The sequence below is a fragment of the Enoplosus armatus genome, chromosome 11 (genome assembly GCF_043641665.1).
Source record: "Enoplosus armatus isolate fEnoArm2 chromosome 11, fEnoArm2.hap1, whole genome shotgun sequence".
Classification (NCBI taxonomy): Eukaryota; Metazoa; Chordata; class Actinopteri; order Centrarchiformes; family Enoplosidae; genus Enoplosus; species Enoplosus armatus.
The window spans coordinates 22,422,912-22,442,308 of NC_092190.1; the positions used below are offsets into that span (position 1 = coordinate 22,422,912).

Genomic DNA, 19,397 nt, shown 5'->3' on the forward strand with positions numbered 1-19,397 from the left:
CTCTTTTGTGGGGACGAGTGGGAGTCAAAGAAACTGCAGCTACTTTTTTTGCAAAAAAGACATTTGCAGAAAGCTTGTATGAAAAACTAGTTATGCCCTTGAGTCATCAGAATCATAAACTACATTTACACCAGACGAAAACACTTGATAACACTAACTCTTCAGAACACAAGTAGTCTACAACTTAGAGGGATTTGTTCTTCATCACAAAATTACAGTATCTGGTCCTGTTTTTCAGTTTACCTCCCACTGAGATTGAGTGGGTGGTGTGGGAAGAAGGTGTGGTCAGTTACTCCATCGTTGTCATGTAAGAAGAGGTGTAACATGGGCCTGAGGTTGGCCATGGGAAAACTAAGAAAGGAATATTCCAGAATGGCTTTCCAAACCCAGAATGGGAATGGAAATATGTGTGCATCACGTGACTGGCCATGTTAGTGAGCTCTTTCGCTCAAAGCGGTTTGTTAAAAAAAAATAAAAAATACTGTGGAGCCATGTGAACACATTTCAAAGAGAAATAATTGAGTAATGACACTTGGACGGAGATGACTTGTTCTTTCACATTTAACGGCTTGCAATTTCTATGGCATTAGTAATCTTCTCATCCAAATAAAAGCCCAGGCAAGAGACATAAAAGTGAAGTCTCTTATTTATTTTAGATAATGGCATCACTTTCGGTGTTGCTGCTGTTCTGCTTAGCATATATATATATATATATATATATATATATATATATATATGTATAATCACTAAACTGTCGCTGTTGAAGAAAGAGTTTTAAATGGGTAAATGTTTTAAATGGTGCTGTATAGCCCATGTTACACCAATCAAACATTCTCCTACAAACACAGACAAACACAGATGTCAGTTTGGTTTGCCACGGCTGTCCTTGTTTGGTCATATTCAACATGTTCAATCCGTGTTTGCCATGCTTTCAAACACAGTGCGCATATAGTGCACGTATCCATAGCAACTCACTGGACCAGCTGTGTATTTGTTGTTGTTGTTGTTGTTGTTGTTGTGTTGAGTGAGGTGATTTAGCTGAAATGGCTTCGTTTTGGTCCTTGGAAAGAGAGGAACTCTTGGTACATTTGTGAGAATCATAAAAAAGAGCTGTGTGTCTCTAAATTACAGTAGATAACCTGTGAGGTTATTAGTGAAGTCAACTGTTTGACCTGTTAAGTTTGGTCATCTGTTTTATTTGGATGTTTGATTGGCTATTAGCAAAAAACTATTAATTAAAAAAATGTACCTGACTACAGTGGAAGTGGGGCTGCTTCAAATACACTATATTACACATGTGCAATTTATACCACGTTGCTTTCTTGGCTGTGTCAAGGAACTGGAACAACAATCTTCATAAAACACAAGAAGCTGTTACACACTATGTATACACACACATTAACACACATTAGAGCTAAAGAGAGTCAAAAGCAGTCAGGAGTCGTGCTGTAAAGGTGCTGTAATACAGATCTCACAGTCTCACTAGAGCTGCAATTAAACCTGTGACCTTCTGCTGCTCCACTGCATTCAGCGAGGAGCTGCAGACGGCAAAGTCTGTGTGCCAGTTGGACGGTCGGTCAGTCCACCACTTTTATGACCAAAGCTAATAATGACATTTCCATCAATTTCCATCAGCATTAGCTGTGCTTTGTGTTTAGTGCTGATTAGTCAATGTTAGCATGCCAACACACTAAACTAAGATGGTGAACATACCTACTGAACATCATTGTGAGGATGTTAGCAAGCTGATGTTAGCATTTAGCCAGCATGACTGTAGACCAAGTGGCTCTCAAAGTGTGTGTGTGTGTGTGTGTGGGGGGGGGGGGGGGGGGGGGGGGGGGGGGATGGGGAGGACGGGCCAAGGGTGCTGCAAGATTTATCATATCATTGTACATAGTTAAGTTTCACCACATTAGAAAACTAGTCTACATTTCCGTTAACTATGTTTAATGTTACATGTTCAACTCAACATTTGATTGTTTGAATGCATAACAACCAAAGTAAAGGTAACAGGCCAGATGAAGATCCAGGTATGAAACTGAAAGGCGACCTCAGTGTGATGTCCAGATAAGAGTGAGGGAAATCAAAGGAAATGGGATCACTGAAGGATGGTACGCAGCTGTGCTCCTCATGTGTTCAACACATTTCTATTTTATAACTCCTCTTGGGCTTAGAACATTTTTTCTTTTGCTTTTTTCCCTCTTGGCCAACTGTTTGGCTTGTCTGCTTCCTATTTAGCTTTTTGTCTTTCAAAATTCCTCCATTTGCTAGTGACCCCATAGGGATAAAAAAAAGAAAAGAAGTCATTAGTCAACATTAATCACATAGTTTAAGCTGAAATGGCAGATATGCTTTTGTTTCTCCTCATCATATAATGAATGCTCTGTATTTGAATATTGTAGTTGACAGTGGTGAGCTTTACTGTTTTCCTTTTATCATACTCTCTTTATGACCGAAACTGAATCTGTGATTCATTCAGTTCATGAATAAAGCATGCAGATAATGGATTATTAACATCCAGCCATGTTTTTCCAATTATGTTCAGGTTGCCATTGTTTATTTCATAAACAAAACAACATGCCTAAATAAAAAGACAGTAAAGCCCCAAAACATAGGTAGGTGGGAGCCTCCCACTGCGCAGAAATAGCTTAATAAAAGACTGTTTTATACCTTCCTCCTACCTTAGCAAAGATTACATGTTTCAGTGTTTGTCTATAACTGCCTCAGATGTTGAAATGCTGAGCTTTGAAGCTGGAGATGACGAAGCAGAAAAAAAAGGACAAGCCACAAGCCTCTCTGCCTCTCCCTGATCGCCCCTGCTGATCTGCAATGTTACAAATAATGGAGATAAAGCACAGTTTAGGAGGATATGAGATTAAACAGATGCACAATGCGATGAGTGCATCTTCAACAGAATGCCAAGCCTTTTGGCAGATTTAAGGGGTTGGGTTCATCCTTGCAGAGGAAATGGCCTGTATAAATAGTTTTTTGCCTTGTTTCTGGGCTTCTCCCTTAGCAACGCCTCACACGCAGAGACACACATACATGCACCCTGACAAACACAAACAAAGAGAATAGACTACGACTGACTTAATGCATTTCTTAACCCTAACCCTAAAAGGAATAGTCTGACATTTTTTTACACTTAATCGTCTCCTTGCTGAGAGTTAGATGAGAGGATCAATACCACTCTCAATTCTGTGCAGTAAAAATGAAGCTGCGAGCAGCCAGATAGCTTAGCTTAACACAAAACTGGAAACAGTCTTGAGGAGCTAACCTGGCTCTGTCCAAAGGTAATCAAAATCAGCAACCTACTGGTGTCTTGTCATCACCGTGAGGTTGCCAGGCAACCAGCAGAGACTCTAGGAAGTTACTGTGCCAGACTGCGAAATTGCTTACAAAGGAAATCCCACTTCACCTGCACACGGATGTGAAATATGACTAAGACCCTGTCCATCATCCTACAGCAACCCATTGCCTCACATTTCTCTGTGTGTGTGTACATGTTTAGGCCATTAAAGCTGATTTCTGATAGAACACGAAGTCGTAGCCATGACTGCAGACAGTGCTTCAAATATGGATGTTGCTGCAAAGAAGCTACAAATTCTAAAGACGTTCAACCCGGCAGCACAGAAGATCTATACAATCACCAAAATTAGTGTGAAACACAATGTCCCCTTCTGTTCTGTTATGTTGTTGAATATAACATTATGATGTCACAGTGGAGCTGACCTTTGACCTTTTGGATATGAAATGTCTTCACTTCATCATTTTATCCTATAAGACATTTGCGTGAAATGTTGTCATAATTAACATATGAACTCATGAGTGTTTTGTGAGGTCACAGTGACCTTTGACCACCAAATTCTAATCAGTTCTTCTGAGATATCATGTTCACGAGAGGCGGATGGACAACCCGAAATGTAAATAATAAATACTGGACTCAATCTAAAGTCAGAGTTTCAATATTGTGACTACAGTGCTACTGTTGACCCTTAATAAGAGTCTTATCGTAATTCTATTTCACCCCCTAAGGCCAAGCCAAGAGCTGATGTCTGGCCAAAATGACCTCACTTGACAAAAATGTTGTTATTTTAACTGTTTAAAATTTAAAATTGGTTTGCACAAGCTTAGCAAAACACTCATACGCTCAAGTGCAGCCAATACACAAACACACACGTTAGCACTCGAAACCCGTACTAAAATTAAAGATACAACACAGTGAGAAACGAACACAGTAAAAATAGCAAGTTTTCCCAGAAATGGCTACGTCAGGAGAGATAGGTTTCTGTTTCCTCACTCAGGGAGGACCAGTGTGCCCCCCCTCCCCCTGCCTTCCGCCCTCAATCCTCACTCTGCTCTCCCTACCAATGTCATCTGTAAGCAGTTTACTTTAACACCTGAACACACACACACACACACATTGGTGCACATCTGGTGCATCTGTCAGAGTTTGGAGTCCAATTCTGTATCCCCTGCCTAATGGAGACAGCAGCCCCGAGTCACAGCATTGGTGTAAACTTCAAAAAGTAAGAGCACTGATCGAGAAGTATCTGAGCCTTGAACACATTTCTGCTGTGTCCATTACGTGTGAACTTGTTAATCATTACATTCAATATTTAGTTCACAAAATACAAGTATGTGATTTATGGTTTATATTTACTTTATTGCATCACTTCCAAGTTTTATTTAGAGATGATGCGACCTTGTTGTATAAACTCCAGGGGGTTCCCTTTTGTGCTCAGAATCAGAAGCCGTGTTCTCAACAAAGAAAAACCACTGCTGCTGCACGCTGCATGCATTCATTTTTGTGAAAGACTTCCCAGGGAGAAGATTTTTAGAATAGGAAACACAGATGTCACAATTGATTCACACAGAATTCCACAAAACATGTTAATTTGTGATCGTAAACTGTGGCAGCTTAGTGAAATGTGTCTGGGCCGAAGGAGTGGTGGCTATCCTGTAACTGTTTCTCCACCACCACTTCCATCATGTTTTATTGGAGGGTATATATTCTTTTGTTGTCTCATTTCTTAAACCTTTCAATAAGATTACTCTTATACAGTAATTGATACCATGGCCACTGAGATTTCTCGATTCTGACTGGTTTCCAGACACCTATGATGCAGGTTTCCGCCATTCTAAATTTATGTGTTGGCCAAGTTACTTGGAAAATGTACTTCAAATGTTCATCATTGAAAGAGTCATTACATGACTTCCCTAATTACTCCAAAGCAATAGTATTCTGTCTAAGGTGGTTTCTAATAAAGCCGCAACACTACCATGTTGCATCTTCTCTTTCGCGTGTAGAAATAAAAAATAACTGATATAGTGGTTTAGCAGCTAGCTTAGCCCTGGCGACTATTGCAGTAACTACACTTCAAATGTGCTTCAAAAGAGCCAACAACAAATATTTCAATAAATGAATAATAAATAGGACATATGCACGCTGTACTTGAATGAATTAAGTGTCTGTTTTCATTTGGCAACACTACAGTTTTGTCCTGGTACTCTCTGTTCTACCCTTGTGAGAGACCTTTCAGTGTATGAGCCTAGAATGACGCGTTAGTATTTGTAGAAATAACATACATAAACTCTGAGAGGGGAAATTACTGCTGTAACGCGACCCTCAAATTGCACCTCAAACAACAAAGAGCTTCCTAAGTACTAGCTTGGCCTCCATCACCCTGTCAAGCGAACTTGGAGCGATTACTAAGCATTTTACTCTGGACGAATGAAGCCTATAATCTAGCCACTTATTCAAGTCGGGGATCAACAGAATTGTCTTTAGATAAGTTCCATATTTAGACTGATGCTTCGGCTTGTATGTCCAGATGTGATCGCTATATCCCACTTCAGGAAATGAACAGTAGCATGGTTTCTGGATATGGCCACCTGCTGGAAGCACAAAAAACTTAGAGTCCCACCCTCTCCGCTTCCTTATATCGTTGACTTCTGAATCACAATTAATTCTACTATCATTAAGTCATCTCTAAGATCTTGGATTTCATGAGATTTTGTACACTTTCATTGTCTTTATTTATTATGTCAGTACTGCAGCATGATGGCCTGGAGAGACCATAGATCCTTGAGTAAAATACTTGTTTCATAGGAGTCTCATATTTTCATGAGTCACTGGGTGTTGCTGAGTCAAAGTCATTCACAAAGTGGAAAGTACAGCACATGTGCCAGTCAGTATTATACCATCTGCAGGAATATGAAAACCACAGAAAAGATTTGACTTTGATGATCGTGACCTTGCGTTTCAGCCGTCCTTGTTTCTGGTCGTTGTCAAACATTTGATTGCCCAAATGGTTATTATAGACTACTTTGTGGATTGAAGCTGACTTGGGGCTGTGCAGTGGCTGATGCCCCACACGCTTGCACTGTCACCTCATAAGGGACTGAACAGTAATGCTTGCGTGATCCAGCTCAAAAGAAAAAGCAGATCACGTCAACAGGCATATCACTGGCTTTGCCTTAAATCCTCTGTAGACCTCTGGTGTGCTTTTGAACCTGGCCCAGTCTAAAACTGAATATTTGGCATTTGACCTCCTGTTCTGAACTCTGTTAGTCAGTCTGCACACATTTCTCACTTTTTCATCGCACGCTGACTTTGATGCAGTCATGCTGTCAAATAGATCTCAGATTACAGGGGCCTTTGAATTTGATATGCAGTAAATGTAAGGCCTTGAATGCAGAGTGTGTAAAGAGGGATACAGTGTGCATCACTGGTATAGTATGCATTGTATCAGCTTTACCCAACAAAACCAGACTAATAACAGCTTGCTTATTAATATTTTCCTCATCTTCCTTGGCTACGTTAAATCACCGGCTTGAGGCCACATGAAGAGGACGGTCAGCGTTACAAGTGGACTCTGGTGCGGTTTGATTGTGGTGTGAAAGCAAAACGGACTAACCACAGTGTTGTGACTATAGATGTGTTATTTTGGCGTCTGCTGGTCGTGAACTGTTCATGAAGCAATCTGATAAGGAGCTCATAACCATGGTGACTAGTATTCGTGTGAACATGTGAGTTCAGGATTTTCCCAGATCAATGAGATCAAGTGAAAAAAGAAGTAAAAAGAGAGAGAAAACAGAGGTGTGTTGCTATGCTTGTGTTGTTCTCCAGATTACACAGTAACTATCTCTCCCAGAGGAATATTAGTTATGGTCAAAGACTTTTTCTTTCTCCTGTGTGTCACTATTCATAAAATAAAGAGTTCCAGTTGCTGTCTGGACTAATAATACTCATAATCAGTTGTTTTTCATGAGCTCTTTGGGACACCAGAGAACATCTTATGTTATATACACATAAGATGCATTCAAGTGCTGCCTGACTTTCTGTCAGTAACCAGAAATAGATTTCCCCATGTGATTAGTGCAAGTAGTGCTGATGCAGGATGACATCAACAAAACCAATGAATGAGTTACCTGTCAGTAATGTTCCTATGCAGATTATCCTTATATGCACGAGACATTTCTATTGGGACACATATGTGTGCTTGTGTTGGGTTATGGCTGAAGGGAGGCAGCTTTATGAAGTGTTATTCTCCCCTATTTGCACCTCCTTCTGTTGAGCGTCTACCGTTACTGTGAGTATTAATACTTTCCTCATCAGACACGGTTGGGGTGAGGTAAGGCCTATGCATCTCCACCCATTTATTTGCTTATGCTGCGATGGAAATAAGTATGTCGGTGGAATCAACACATGCATTTTCCTCAAACTGGCCAGTGAACAGTTTGTTCCTACGGGTAACGTCTTCACAGGCGAGGAAAGCAACTTCCAGAGACCAGATTGAATACTCCAGTTATGTGGAGGGGAGTCTCATGCTTTTATTTGAGAATAAAATAAACACAGAGTGTGTGTTCACGATTTTACAGGGCTTAAGGACACATTTCCTATGCTTTTCATAATTTCCATATACTGTAGGAACCTTGTGACATTACAGCCGCACCCAAAACATCATCTGAATACTAAAGAATGTCCGTTTATTCCGGTTTTTGTGTTTAAAGTTGAGTGATTCTCGTCTGTCCGGTGTCATATACCTGTCTGCGTTATGAAAGCTGTCAGTTATCAATGAGAGAGACAAGAGTCAGGGCAGCATCACGGGAAGCAATCTGCACTTTCATCCACCCACATGAAGTCACCTTGGTGGCATGCATCAAAGGATCCCTTTACCGCAGATGTCAGCTCTACCCCGCCTTGAAGTCTCAGGCAATTGTTAAAAGCTGTGAGCGTGACATTAACATCACCCAACAATATAATTATTAGTCCTCGTCACAGTGCGACTGTGAGAGGTTTTGATTTGGAATGGTCTGTGGCGGGTTAGTGCGCACTCACAAGGGAATACGTGAGAGACATGTTTCCTAAATGATGAAGGAGTATTTGGATCTAGGCGAGCCCGCTTCCTGCTTTGATCTTAACTCACAACATAGATGAACGCGTTCAATAAGGACTGTTTTAATTGTTAACGTCAAAGGAGAGATGCAGTCACCAACGTTTGTTAAAGAAACAGTTTAATTGTTCATAATTTTGGTGCAATTTCTGCTGCTTATCAGATCTTCATATTCTCTCAGAACATATAACAGCTTGTTACTCAATGGATATTACAACGACGGTTGCCTAGCACCACCATAACAGTGCAACGCTTTGCAGGAAAGATTGGTGGTGAGAGTAATGACCCACAGAACAGAACATGGATGAAATGGGCCAGTGTTATAAATACTTCCATATGGTGCGTTTTGAAGCCTCTTTTTTTTATGCATTTGATGATTCAAGAGAAACAGTATCAATGCAGATATATTTCAGTGGTTCAGGTTGCCTTGCCTGATAAGCTCAGCGTTCAACTTTTATTCACACAGACGTGAGGGAGTTAATTTCACATCATGCTGACCTCTGAGAACAAAGTCTGTTTCAGCTCACTGACAGAAAAATGCTGCAGCAAACCCTCCCTTTATTTGGCTTGGACATTTTTAAGAGTTCAACAGCAAAGTGCTGCTGAGGGTTCTTTCCTGTTGACATTTAGTGTATTGTACAGTCCGCTGTATATGTTATAAAGCATTCCATACCATTTATATATTCTATACTAATGCTTTAAAGTGGACACTAATGTTCTTGCGTCTACAGCGGAGGGTATTATATATACAAGGTATGCACATGAATGCACAAGTCAAATTGTGACTTTGAAGAATTTCAAAATAATGAGCTGAAAGGTTTAAAGCTGCATTCACTGATTTTTTTAACCACTTTTAACACAACATTTACACACTATCACGTTATAAAGTCGACAAACATGTTTGCAACAGACAGAGCAGCAAAATTTAAGTCTTTTCCTGTTAGGTGTCCACCAACTATAGACTGAAATGTCTGTTTCTTTAGCTGCTAAATGCTCCACTGTTCACGAGCTAGTTGCTAACTGTGTCTGTTACAAAACAAGGTTAATGTGTCGCATGTTGGGACGCAGCTACAATCTCTCATGAACTCCTGCAAACACATGAAGTAATATGTGTTATTTTCAGCAGCTGCAGCTAAACATGGCACATTTATTCTGCAAAGAGTGGCTGTGTGAGGGTGTTGGTAATAAAAATGAAGTCATAAGTGATGTGTTTGCTGAATGCTAATTTTATTATATTGCTGTGTGACAGTTACATTCATGGCACTGTGTCATTGCTTTTCCTTCACAGCATTCACATCTTCAACCTCTGCCAGAGCACATTCCTTGTCTTGCACATTCCTTTGTGGGAGATTTGCGAGTTAAACTGTTTAATTTGGTGAGACTTCTTGTCAATATGCCTCACAGACAATACATCATATTTATCAGCAGTCAGTGGGATGTAAATGGACACAATATGTAATCTTCTTTAATTCATCTTCAAGATGAACTTGTGTGGCCTGAATCACCAATGGATGCTAAACTGCAACATGTATTTTACTTGATTGTCATTTGAATGTAAAAAGGGTGTAAAAAGATGCCCTGCTACTCCTTGGACATTTTCTCTTTGCTTTCTAACACAAAAACCAAAAAGAATGTGCAAATAGCTGAACTGTAAGAGAAAGGGCCCTACAGAGGTAAGTGGAGAAAATGTAGGAAAAGGTAAGGAGAAAATCCTGCTCCAGATTTGTGACATCATCCTCCCCACTGCTCACATCCAGACCAAACAGGGCTATGTGTCTGGTTTTCATTTACCCCCCCCCCCCCCCCCGCTCACCCTTTCCTCTTCTCTCCCTCCTCTTTTTCTTTTTTTTCCCTTTCTTCAGAGAGAGTGGGAGGAGGAAGAGAGAGGTGGCAGAACTCCAGGAGTTTGGAAGTTTGTCCCATCCCAGCCTTGAACTCAGCACCACAGCTCCTCTGGTTTGAGACCGTGAGGGTGTCTGTCCCCTTCTGTCTCAGCCATTTCCTCCCTTCACTCAGGACCCCTCTCTCTGCCCATCTCTTATCAGTGACCGTATCACTGCCTTGCGCAGCGGCCTTCCTTTGGGAGGTGCTGGAAAAGCCAGCAAGGGGGATTTACCAGGAGGATAATGACCAAAGGTCCAGCTTACAGTCATTTCACATAACTGATATTCATTTTTTCTTCAAAAGCAAATAGAGTGGAGTACAGCTACTTCAGCTCAGGGTAAGTTTCAAATCTGCTATGTTCTCAAGGTGATTCATCTTGCAGAAAGCTTTTTACAAATGCATGCTTGCTTCTTTTCTCAATCTTTACTTTTTTAAGCACTGACCTTGATTGCACTGTATGTTGATTATAAATAGTGCATTGACCGTGGCATAGTCACAACATGTAAGCTATGATGAGTGTCATAATCATAGGGCTGCACAGAGTTTTTGGCTTATAGCTCATAAATATCAGACAGCATGCGTTTAGCAGCATGACTGAAACCTATACTTTAGTGGTGAGAGTGCTGCAAGGGCAAGAGGTGAACCGCAGTTAGGGTGAAGAAAGAGACCTCAGCAATGTTATGTACCATGCATGTGAGTGTAGAGGGGCGTGTATGCTCTCTTTTTCTCTTCAAAAGTCTTGAAATGCTACCCTTCTTCCTGACACTGTTTGTTTGTGTAAAGTTGAATTCACTGCAGAGGTGTCAAATAATTGTGGTGAGAGAAAAAAGCGTAAGTCCCCGAGATGCTACATCTAAAGTCTCAAGCTGTGATCTCAGATCAGTGTTCGAGCTGTGAACCTGTGAGGAGTTTCTTTGCACGGAGTAATCTCAATTCAAGTTTTGTGTTGTACTTCTATGGTAGAATGCAGTTTTTGTGTAATGAATGCATCACGTAATACAACCGGTTATTTGAAGTCTCCTGTCACAACCCGCTGAATATGCCGTATCTTATGTCAAGAAATAAGAAATGTCATTTCAATAGCTTATTCATGTGCATTAGTATTCTGGAATTTTATCTTTTGGCCATTCAATTCAATCTAAATGGGGAATCTGTCTCCACACCCTCATGTGAGCTCTAAAGAAGAGTAGCTGGATGGGTAGATGTTTCCACTGCAGCAGTAGTCCCAAAACCACACCCTCCCTGAAACGAGTGCAGGAGTGGAAAAGTGTGAAGAAAGTGTTTTCCACTCTACTAGCCAGATGGACCAGGAGAACCAGAAGGGGTTTGGTTCATTGGACAAAAGAGGTGGGGTGGGTGGGTGGGTGGGTGGTGGTGGTGGTGGTGGTAGTGGGCTGCAGGGTTTAGAGGACCAGGTGTGAACCATTAATCTTCCACTTCTCCTACAGGACTGTCCAAGTGAGCGTGTGGGATTTGATGAAGTTATTTTATACTTATTATACTTTATTATTATAATTATACTTATACAAGTCACAACATGGTGACATGACATTGCAAATATGTCATAAATATGTCTCATAAGCTGCTACTTCCACGTAGTCTTATGTTTGCATGTACCCCGTTGCCATGATACAGAGAGGAAGAGCTTGGTCGCTGTTCAAAAGCGAGAGGAAACTTGGTGTGCGCTCCACATTTTGGTTTTATGTGTTTGAAGTATTTTCACATAATTTACTACCAGTTACGACAATGCTTTAGCTCCCCTTGGAAGCTGGTATCTAAATTAGTAGTTATTGGCAGAGCTGCATCAGGAGGATTCTTAACAAAGCCTCTTTTTTTTTTTTTTTTAGATGTGTAGTATAAATCAGCATTAGTATGTTTTATGACTACTTCACTCTCTCCAGCTTTTTGTCTTTTTTTCCATGATGCAGCACAGATGTCTGGAAGGTTGGAACATTTTTTCAGAGAGGTCTCAGGGAACCACTGCTCCAATGTTCTCTTCTAACTTCTTTCTGGTCATTTTGAGGTGCTGATTGTTTGATTGATTAAGATCACAGGAATATCAGGAGAACAATAGGTGTTAGGAACGAACTCACCTTACTAACTGGGTGTCACGTTTAATGCTTGAACTCAGCCAGCCTGAAGGCTTAGGTTGGCCATGACACTTGAACACACATCTGCTAGGTGTCAGACGGACTAATACACACCAGCTGTGTGCAACTGCCCCCACCTCCCTTTTTTTAACTTTATCAGTGATCCACCTCTCATCTGTGCCACATATGTCACGTCACGTCCTTCCAGCTGAAGGGGAGGGGGGGCGTTATTGTCCTGGTCCACACAGCCTCGTGATTGATTCATACATGTGGAGGCTAACTAAGGCAAAGTCAGACTTTCTGTATGAACACATGATATTTCCTCGCATGGTGCCAGTGAGTGGCAGTGTGGAGTTGTCTCACACTCAGAAGCTGAAATCACACCCCTCGTGACTCCACTTGTTTTACTGATCTGATTTGGTGTCAAATGTGTCAACAGTTTCCAAAGAGATGTCTGGTCTTTAGAATTGATTTAGGCATATTGGCATCAATAGCTGCTGTTGACATTTTAATGGATATATACAAGGTTTCAGGGGAGCAGATAAAGTTGAGCCAATTTGACACCATTACCCATGAAGTCCCAGAGCATAATGTGTGGTTTGTACATTAAGGTTTCTTTTTCGATGCATATTATCATATTACAGTTATTTCCTCTATACATGTATGTGTGTGTGTGTGTGAGCTTGACTTGCAACACTATTCATAATTAATGACTCAATTATCTGCAAGTGGAAGGGATCAAATGTAACATCAACTTCAATGATTGCTGAGGATTTAACTGCCAAAAGAAATGCTGCCGTGCCAGTGTGGCAGGACCGCCACCAGTTGGGCTCACATGCAACTTTTTGGGTGGGGTTTTTCAAAGTATCTCGCAGAATATACATACATATATACATAATATCAGTATTGGCAAAACGTTCGTATGAGCACTGAGTGTTGCCTTTGAACATAAACACTAATGCAGAATAGTTACAGAGTGCATTCAATTCATGGAGAATGTGTTTCTTCAGTTTGTTCAGTGTGTACAGGCATGGTCTGTATTTGACTTATACAATCTAGGCTCAGGTTAAACCAGATTTATTTGGCCACTTGGGAACAGAAGAAACAAGCTAGTAAACTGACATATTATCATATTATGATATGACAAACTTGTTAGCAAACAGTTAGCAAATAATTAGCTGAAAGATGCTGAAACGCCCCGTAGAGATGTTGAATTTTGTAGTCAGCAGTTGAAAATAAATTTTTTAGGCTGGTAGAATATGGCTGGCCATGTTTCTGTAGTCATTTTCTGATGTATTCAAATCTCCTGTGTGAAGTGTGAAGCCAAGCCTCTCTATCTTAACCTCTAAATACAGATAAATATTCTGAAAGTACTCAAACCAGTGAGAAAATGTACCAATCGCCACAAACCCTTAGTGCACAAGGACCTTTTTAGCACCTTTTGCCTCCTCTTCCTAACCTCGGAGGTCCGCTTGGTGCAGTTGATGTAACATGCAATCAATAATACTGATATCTGTCATTGAGGCTGATTGAATGTTGTGCTACACTGCTCTGTAAGCTTGTGTGTGTGTGTGTCTTTATGTATGTGCATGTTTGTGTGTGTGTGGTCTTTGCTATAAATGAGTGTGTGAGGTCCAGCTGCAGACGAGCTTCAGAGTGCTCATGGGCACGTTGCAGCGTCTATCTTGCTCTGTGAATGCACTGTTAACTATAAATAATGCCACTGAGCAAGATAAACTGTTATATAAAGTGTACAGAGAAATATGTTCTGCTCACTGTATAACATAAACTGCTCACTGCTACGACCGGTGGTGACTGGATTACACATACAGATGACGTGATGACTCAGCACACACACACAGACACACAAGTGGACCTCATAAGGAGAGAAAAACACAAACACAGTAACAGATCTTATACTCCTCTTTGTTATTATTATACTATCATGATGCTATACATATTTAGCTGCCTCTGCTATGCTGACAGGCTCAGGCATGCATCATGATGGATGGCCCATGCATAACTGTAGCTTTTTAAAGCGCCTATGTGTAAGATTTAAACATGTCAGGCTTTGGCGGCTCCTTGTGGCGGTAGCAAAAAACGACACTCTAATAGACTGCAATGCAATGCTGATATCATGCATCTTACCTTGTGACACTAATATGGAATGAGCTGAAAGCAGCACAAAGACTGCACTACTCGTCACCGTCATTGTCTCATTCTTCTCCAAACAAATAGGGACGGCACTTTTGAAGCTGTGACCTGTATCTTGGATGTGGCTGAAGTATACGCCGCATGCCGTGAGTGAGAGTGTAACTGACACATTGCCAGAAACTTGGTTGGTGCAGATGGAGACTCGGGCTGACTGTGTAATAATCAAATTCATAGGTTAGGAAATTAAGAACAAGTTACCTTTTGTATTGTCCTTTTTTCCCTAGAATGTGTAAAGATGAATGCAGCTTTAAGTTAGTCACTTTGAGACAGCATGTTTTTAATTTCCTTCTTGATTTTCTCTGTAAAGCGATTCCCCACGCTACCATTGCTTTGTCTGCTCGTGTCCGAGAAAACAGGACTCCACTGTGCTACTATGTTTTCCTCTGTGGCGGTGAGGGGAAGCCATAGTGTTGACACATTGGCCAGGCCTGGCAAACTCTGCAAGTGGCTTTTGAGTGACCTGAAATCACATGAGCATGAGCGGAGAACACAAACATCTGTTGCAGTGTCCAAGAGGGCTTGGATTTCCTTGAAATAAAGGAACTTGGTGATTTAGGTTCTATATCTGCACAGTGACGGCATTGGGACATACATTTCTCACTTGAATTTGTACCTGTCTTGACTTGTTTGTTTTATAAAGAAAAAAATGATCACAGAAAATTCTTATGTACAGTCATCATGATCTTGTGCACTGTAGAATGACCCCACCCAGTTAACAGTGTCTGCTGTATACTTTAGGAACAACTGGCACTCATATTTTGTGCAGCTGCCTCCTAATATTTTCAGTTCAGTAACTTTCCTCAGTCTTCAACTAAACAGCCAACGTTCCTGAAGTTGTTTGTTAAGTTTTGTTTGGTCAGTGTGTTTTGATGATACACACTGATGGGCCTGTCTTAAAAGTGAGTATATATGCACTGTTACAGTTTTTCCCTCATTCTCATGTGCAAAGTGTGGTCTGCATAAACACTGGACACAGCAAGTATAAACACGGCGACTCCAACAAACTCAACGCCTGCAGTGTTGCATTAAATACGACAGCCATGTGTTTATAATTCATTATTGCTGTGTATTGTGGCTGGCTTTGATTCAAGCCTAGCTTTCCTGTCCTTGTGAAAGGGTCCCTTTTACTCCACAGCAAAAAATTATTTCATTTGAATAGGACTGAAGTGCACATTTGGTAAGATCAGAGGGTCCAGAATCCACTGTAGACGGTGACATTTTCCACAACTGAGAGTTAATAATACTGGTATATGTTGTTGGCCAAGATTTACAACCAGGCACAATGCAGAGTAAGCAAAAATCACTTTTGCATGATCTATTTTGGGTTTCAGTCTAAGACCTGTGCAGCCTGTGTTTTATCTCTATTGATCATCAGAATTTCCTGTCTCTTAGTTTTCGTTTTAAATTGCTGCACTGATAAGCCCAATTAGCAGTTGGTGGAAGTAGCTTAAAGTTCAGGCTGAAGTAACCTAAAGTTCAGATTGCTCTGGAGCCGCAGGACAAATCTGAGTATGGAGGTGATCTTGAGCAAGACGCTGGACCCCCAACTGCAACATATCGGGCTGTGGTTTTACTGGGCGGCTCATTCTTTTCAATGTGTGCTGGAGTGTGTTGTTTTAGGTGAAAATAATTGTTGGGGTTAATCAGAAAAGGCACAAAGTCGGAGGGACAGAATTTTGCACAAAATGTTCTTGCATTCATACCATTTTGCAGAAATCAAATCTTCAGACATTGGCATCTTCTCCACATTACACAAGCCTCATGATTCACGACAAAAGACAGTTGAACAGTACACACATTTTATGTGCTACTTTATTCTAGTGTTAAACCTGTGTTTTCCACTAGAGGGCATGAGTCATTTTCAGTCCTATCACAGTTGTGTCTCAGCAGCCATGACACCCTCTTCCATCATCATACATGCACAATGAATAAAGAAAACACATCTTTGTACACACTTTTTGGCACTGGAATATGCAGACTTCTTGTACATGCTAGAAAAAAGTGATCCTCTTTTATTCCCAATAAAGCAGATATGCAGTAAATCTCTAACCACCCAAATCCCCCTTCTCTTACAGCGCACATTAGAGCTGCACTTAGTGCTGAGCTTTTATTGCGTGTCTGCCAGCAGGCACAGGGCCTGTTAAAGAGACTCCTCTGGGAATTTAAGAGCTGTCGACCTTCACTCCCCCGTCATTAGTCTAATGGTTACGGCGTCATTGGCCATGTGTGGCATGTCAGGCCATTTTATTTTTCAAGATCCCTTTTTTTTCTTTATATGCTCCTAAATGCAGAGTGGTGAGTCTGCCAGGTCACAGCTGGAAGTTCATTTGGGTGGCATCTGTTTTTTTGCAGTTTTAAGTTTGCTTCATTGCATTAAAATGTAATTAATCTTGTTTTCCCGCTCTGTGTCTTCCTGGACCCATATTATCTCCTCAGGGTGGTCTGAAATCTAATAGGTTATGTGTGCTGTTGGCAGTCTACCTTTGTGAGGACGATTGTGAGTTTTAGATCAAGACAGTGAGGAATGTGAAGGCTATCCTCACTTCTCAAATGGGTTTGCCATGTAGCTGTGAAGATGAAGTTTAGGGATATAGGCCAGGGAATGGATAGTGTCAAAGAGAGTCCTCACAAGTATAAAAGTACAAATGTGTGTGTGTGTGTTTGTATCTGTACAGTATATCTGTCTTTATGAGAATGGATTTCATAATGAGGAAATCTAGGTGTAACTCTGCTCTGGCTGTGACAACAGAACAATTGTGTATATGTGTGTGTGTGTGTGTGTGTGTGTGTGTGTGTGGGGGGGGGGGGTTATATAACAGAGCTTACTTACAGTATTTGATCATATTTGAGTTAAGGTTAGATTTAATGTTTTTCCGGTACTATACGCCAAATAAACAAGTGCAAAAAACAGTTTTTTCTCTCTTTCTCCTCTCAACCTTACACACTTACTGTACATGCATGCGCACTTTCTCCATGAGCTACATTTATAAGGTCAGTAGAGAGCCACGTGTGACCTTCCTTTCATTTCCTGTGACATTACTTACCATCACAATGGGGGAAATCTGACTAAATAGAAAACACACACCCCTGCTATAAAACTGGACTTTCCAGTCCAACACCCCTCTAAAGAACACGTTATTTTGTGAGTCGGAAAATTCACTCCTTGCCAAGCAGAGTTAGTTACTAAAGCACCTTGGCTGGTAGTTTTAACAGGTGGTTTTAATCATTACCACTTCGTGCTTCAGGTCTGCTACTGATACACCAGCAACGTAGGAGCCTTTAATGACAGATGCCATGTCTGTTTTAAGGCTCGGGCAGATGTTACGTGAAAAATGAAAAAATGCTCATCCCAGCAACATGGGACATGGTGACACTTCAGCAGTAGCAGTAGCATATCTCATATTCTTGCACACACTGCAAAGAAGGGCTGACAGCAGGCATGTTTTTTCTCGTGTCAAAGATTAAATGATGCACTCTTGGCCAATGAAACAAGCTTATGCAATGCTGTGCATTATATTTAGAGAAGCAGAGCAGCAAAAATAGGATAGCCCTACAAGTCAAACTTGTTCACCAAAAAGAAATACAAGCTGTACGTCAAAGTATATTAAAAACCTTAAAGCTGGCCAAGTACTTGTACTGCAGCATGTTTATGCAAAACTGTATATACTCTCAGTAAGAATAATATAACATTTTATTTCAATTTACATTTGCTCATTTGAAGTCTGAAGAATAGGACAGGCCTTGTGGTATTAGGATTGGGCTGCTATGTGCTTTCTGGTTCATATTCATACCATATTTGATTCTGGTTTCACAGGTGTCCCCTTTGCTGTTTTGGCAATAGAAGATGAAGAGGCATAGGTTGTTACCGCTATGTGCCCTCCTGGGCGTCCTGTTCGCAGGACTCCTCCCGAATCTTGATGCTCAGGAAGGTAAGTTGTGCTAAATTCATACAACCTACACATCTGTTCATACATTGCAAAGAAAAGTGAGATTTATAAAAGTGCTTATAACATCCAAACAAAACAAACAAAACACATGAATGTAGAGAAAGTAATTACACAGTTTTTTATTATCGGTAAAATGGCTATTTCTTCCAATTAATGTTATTTTTCTTTAATTAAATTTTGGTTTTTAATGTTTTAAAATCTGAATTCAAACTGCATATATCAGTATGGGACAGAAAATAGAACAGAGGCCTCAGGAGTGTAAGAGCACCAAGCCCAGTCAGATGCTTTTGATCAACAAAGTAGAACGATGCTGTCAAACTTAGAATTTCCTAAACATTTGAGTTGTATTGTGCAACAGCATTAGTGTTTGGAGCCAAGCACCAAGCATCTTTTCACTGGTCTTCACTTCTGTCCTCCAAACGCTCTCTTTCGAAGATTGTACACAAGGGTTGGCAGCTGATATATACTTTCTAGTGGATACATCCTGGAGTATGGGAGAGGAGAACTTTGAGCATGTCAGACAATTTCTGTACAGCTTGACCCAAGCACTGCACCAGACTGGAGGGGGCATGTTTAAATTTGCCCTTGTGCAGTACAATACCAGGCCTGAAACTGAGTTCCAGCTCAACACCTACCCAACAACACAGGGAGTCCTGGCACACATCAAGGCTATGATTTACCGTGGTGGTGGCACCCGGACTGGCCTGGGCCTGGATTTCCTGATTCGTACACACTTGACCACTGCTTCGGGCAGCCGCGCTGTTGAAGGAGTGGCCCAGGTGGTGGTGGTGCTAACAGACGGGCGCTCCCAGGATGATGTGGCCAAGCCAGCTCAGGTGCTGCGGCTGGCAGGCGTGGAGGTG

At 41.1% G+C, this 19,397-nt stretch overlaps 1 protein-coding gene across 1 annotated transcript in view; it reads left to right on the forward strand.

Annotated features, from left to right (window-relative positions):
- Nucleotides 1–10,504: 10,504 nt before the first annotated feature.
- Nucleotides 10,505–19,397, forward strand: part of col6a3 (collagen, type VI, alpha 3) — a 108,488-nt gene continuing 99,595 nt past the window's right edge. The window contains exons 1-2 of the mRNA XM_070914180.1: nucleotides 10,505–10,620; nucleotides 18,402–18,516. Coding sequence (XP_070770281.1) covers nucleotides 18,432–18,516 — 85 coding nt within the window. The 5' untranslated portion in view covers nucleotides 10,505–10,620; nucleotides 18,402–18,431. The remainder of the gene's footprint in view (nucleotides 10,621–18,401; nucleotides 18,517–19,397) is intronic.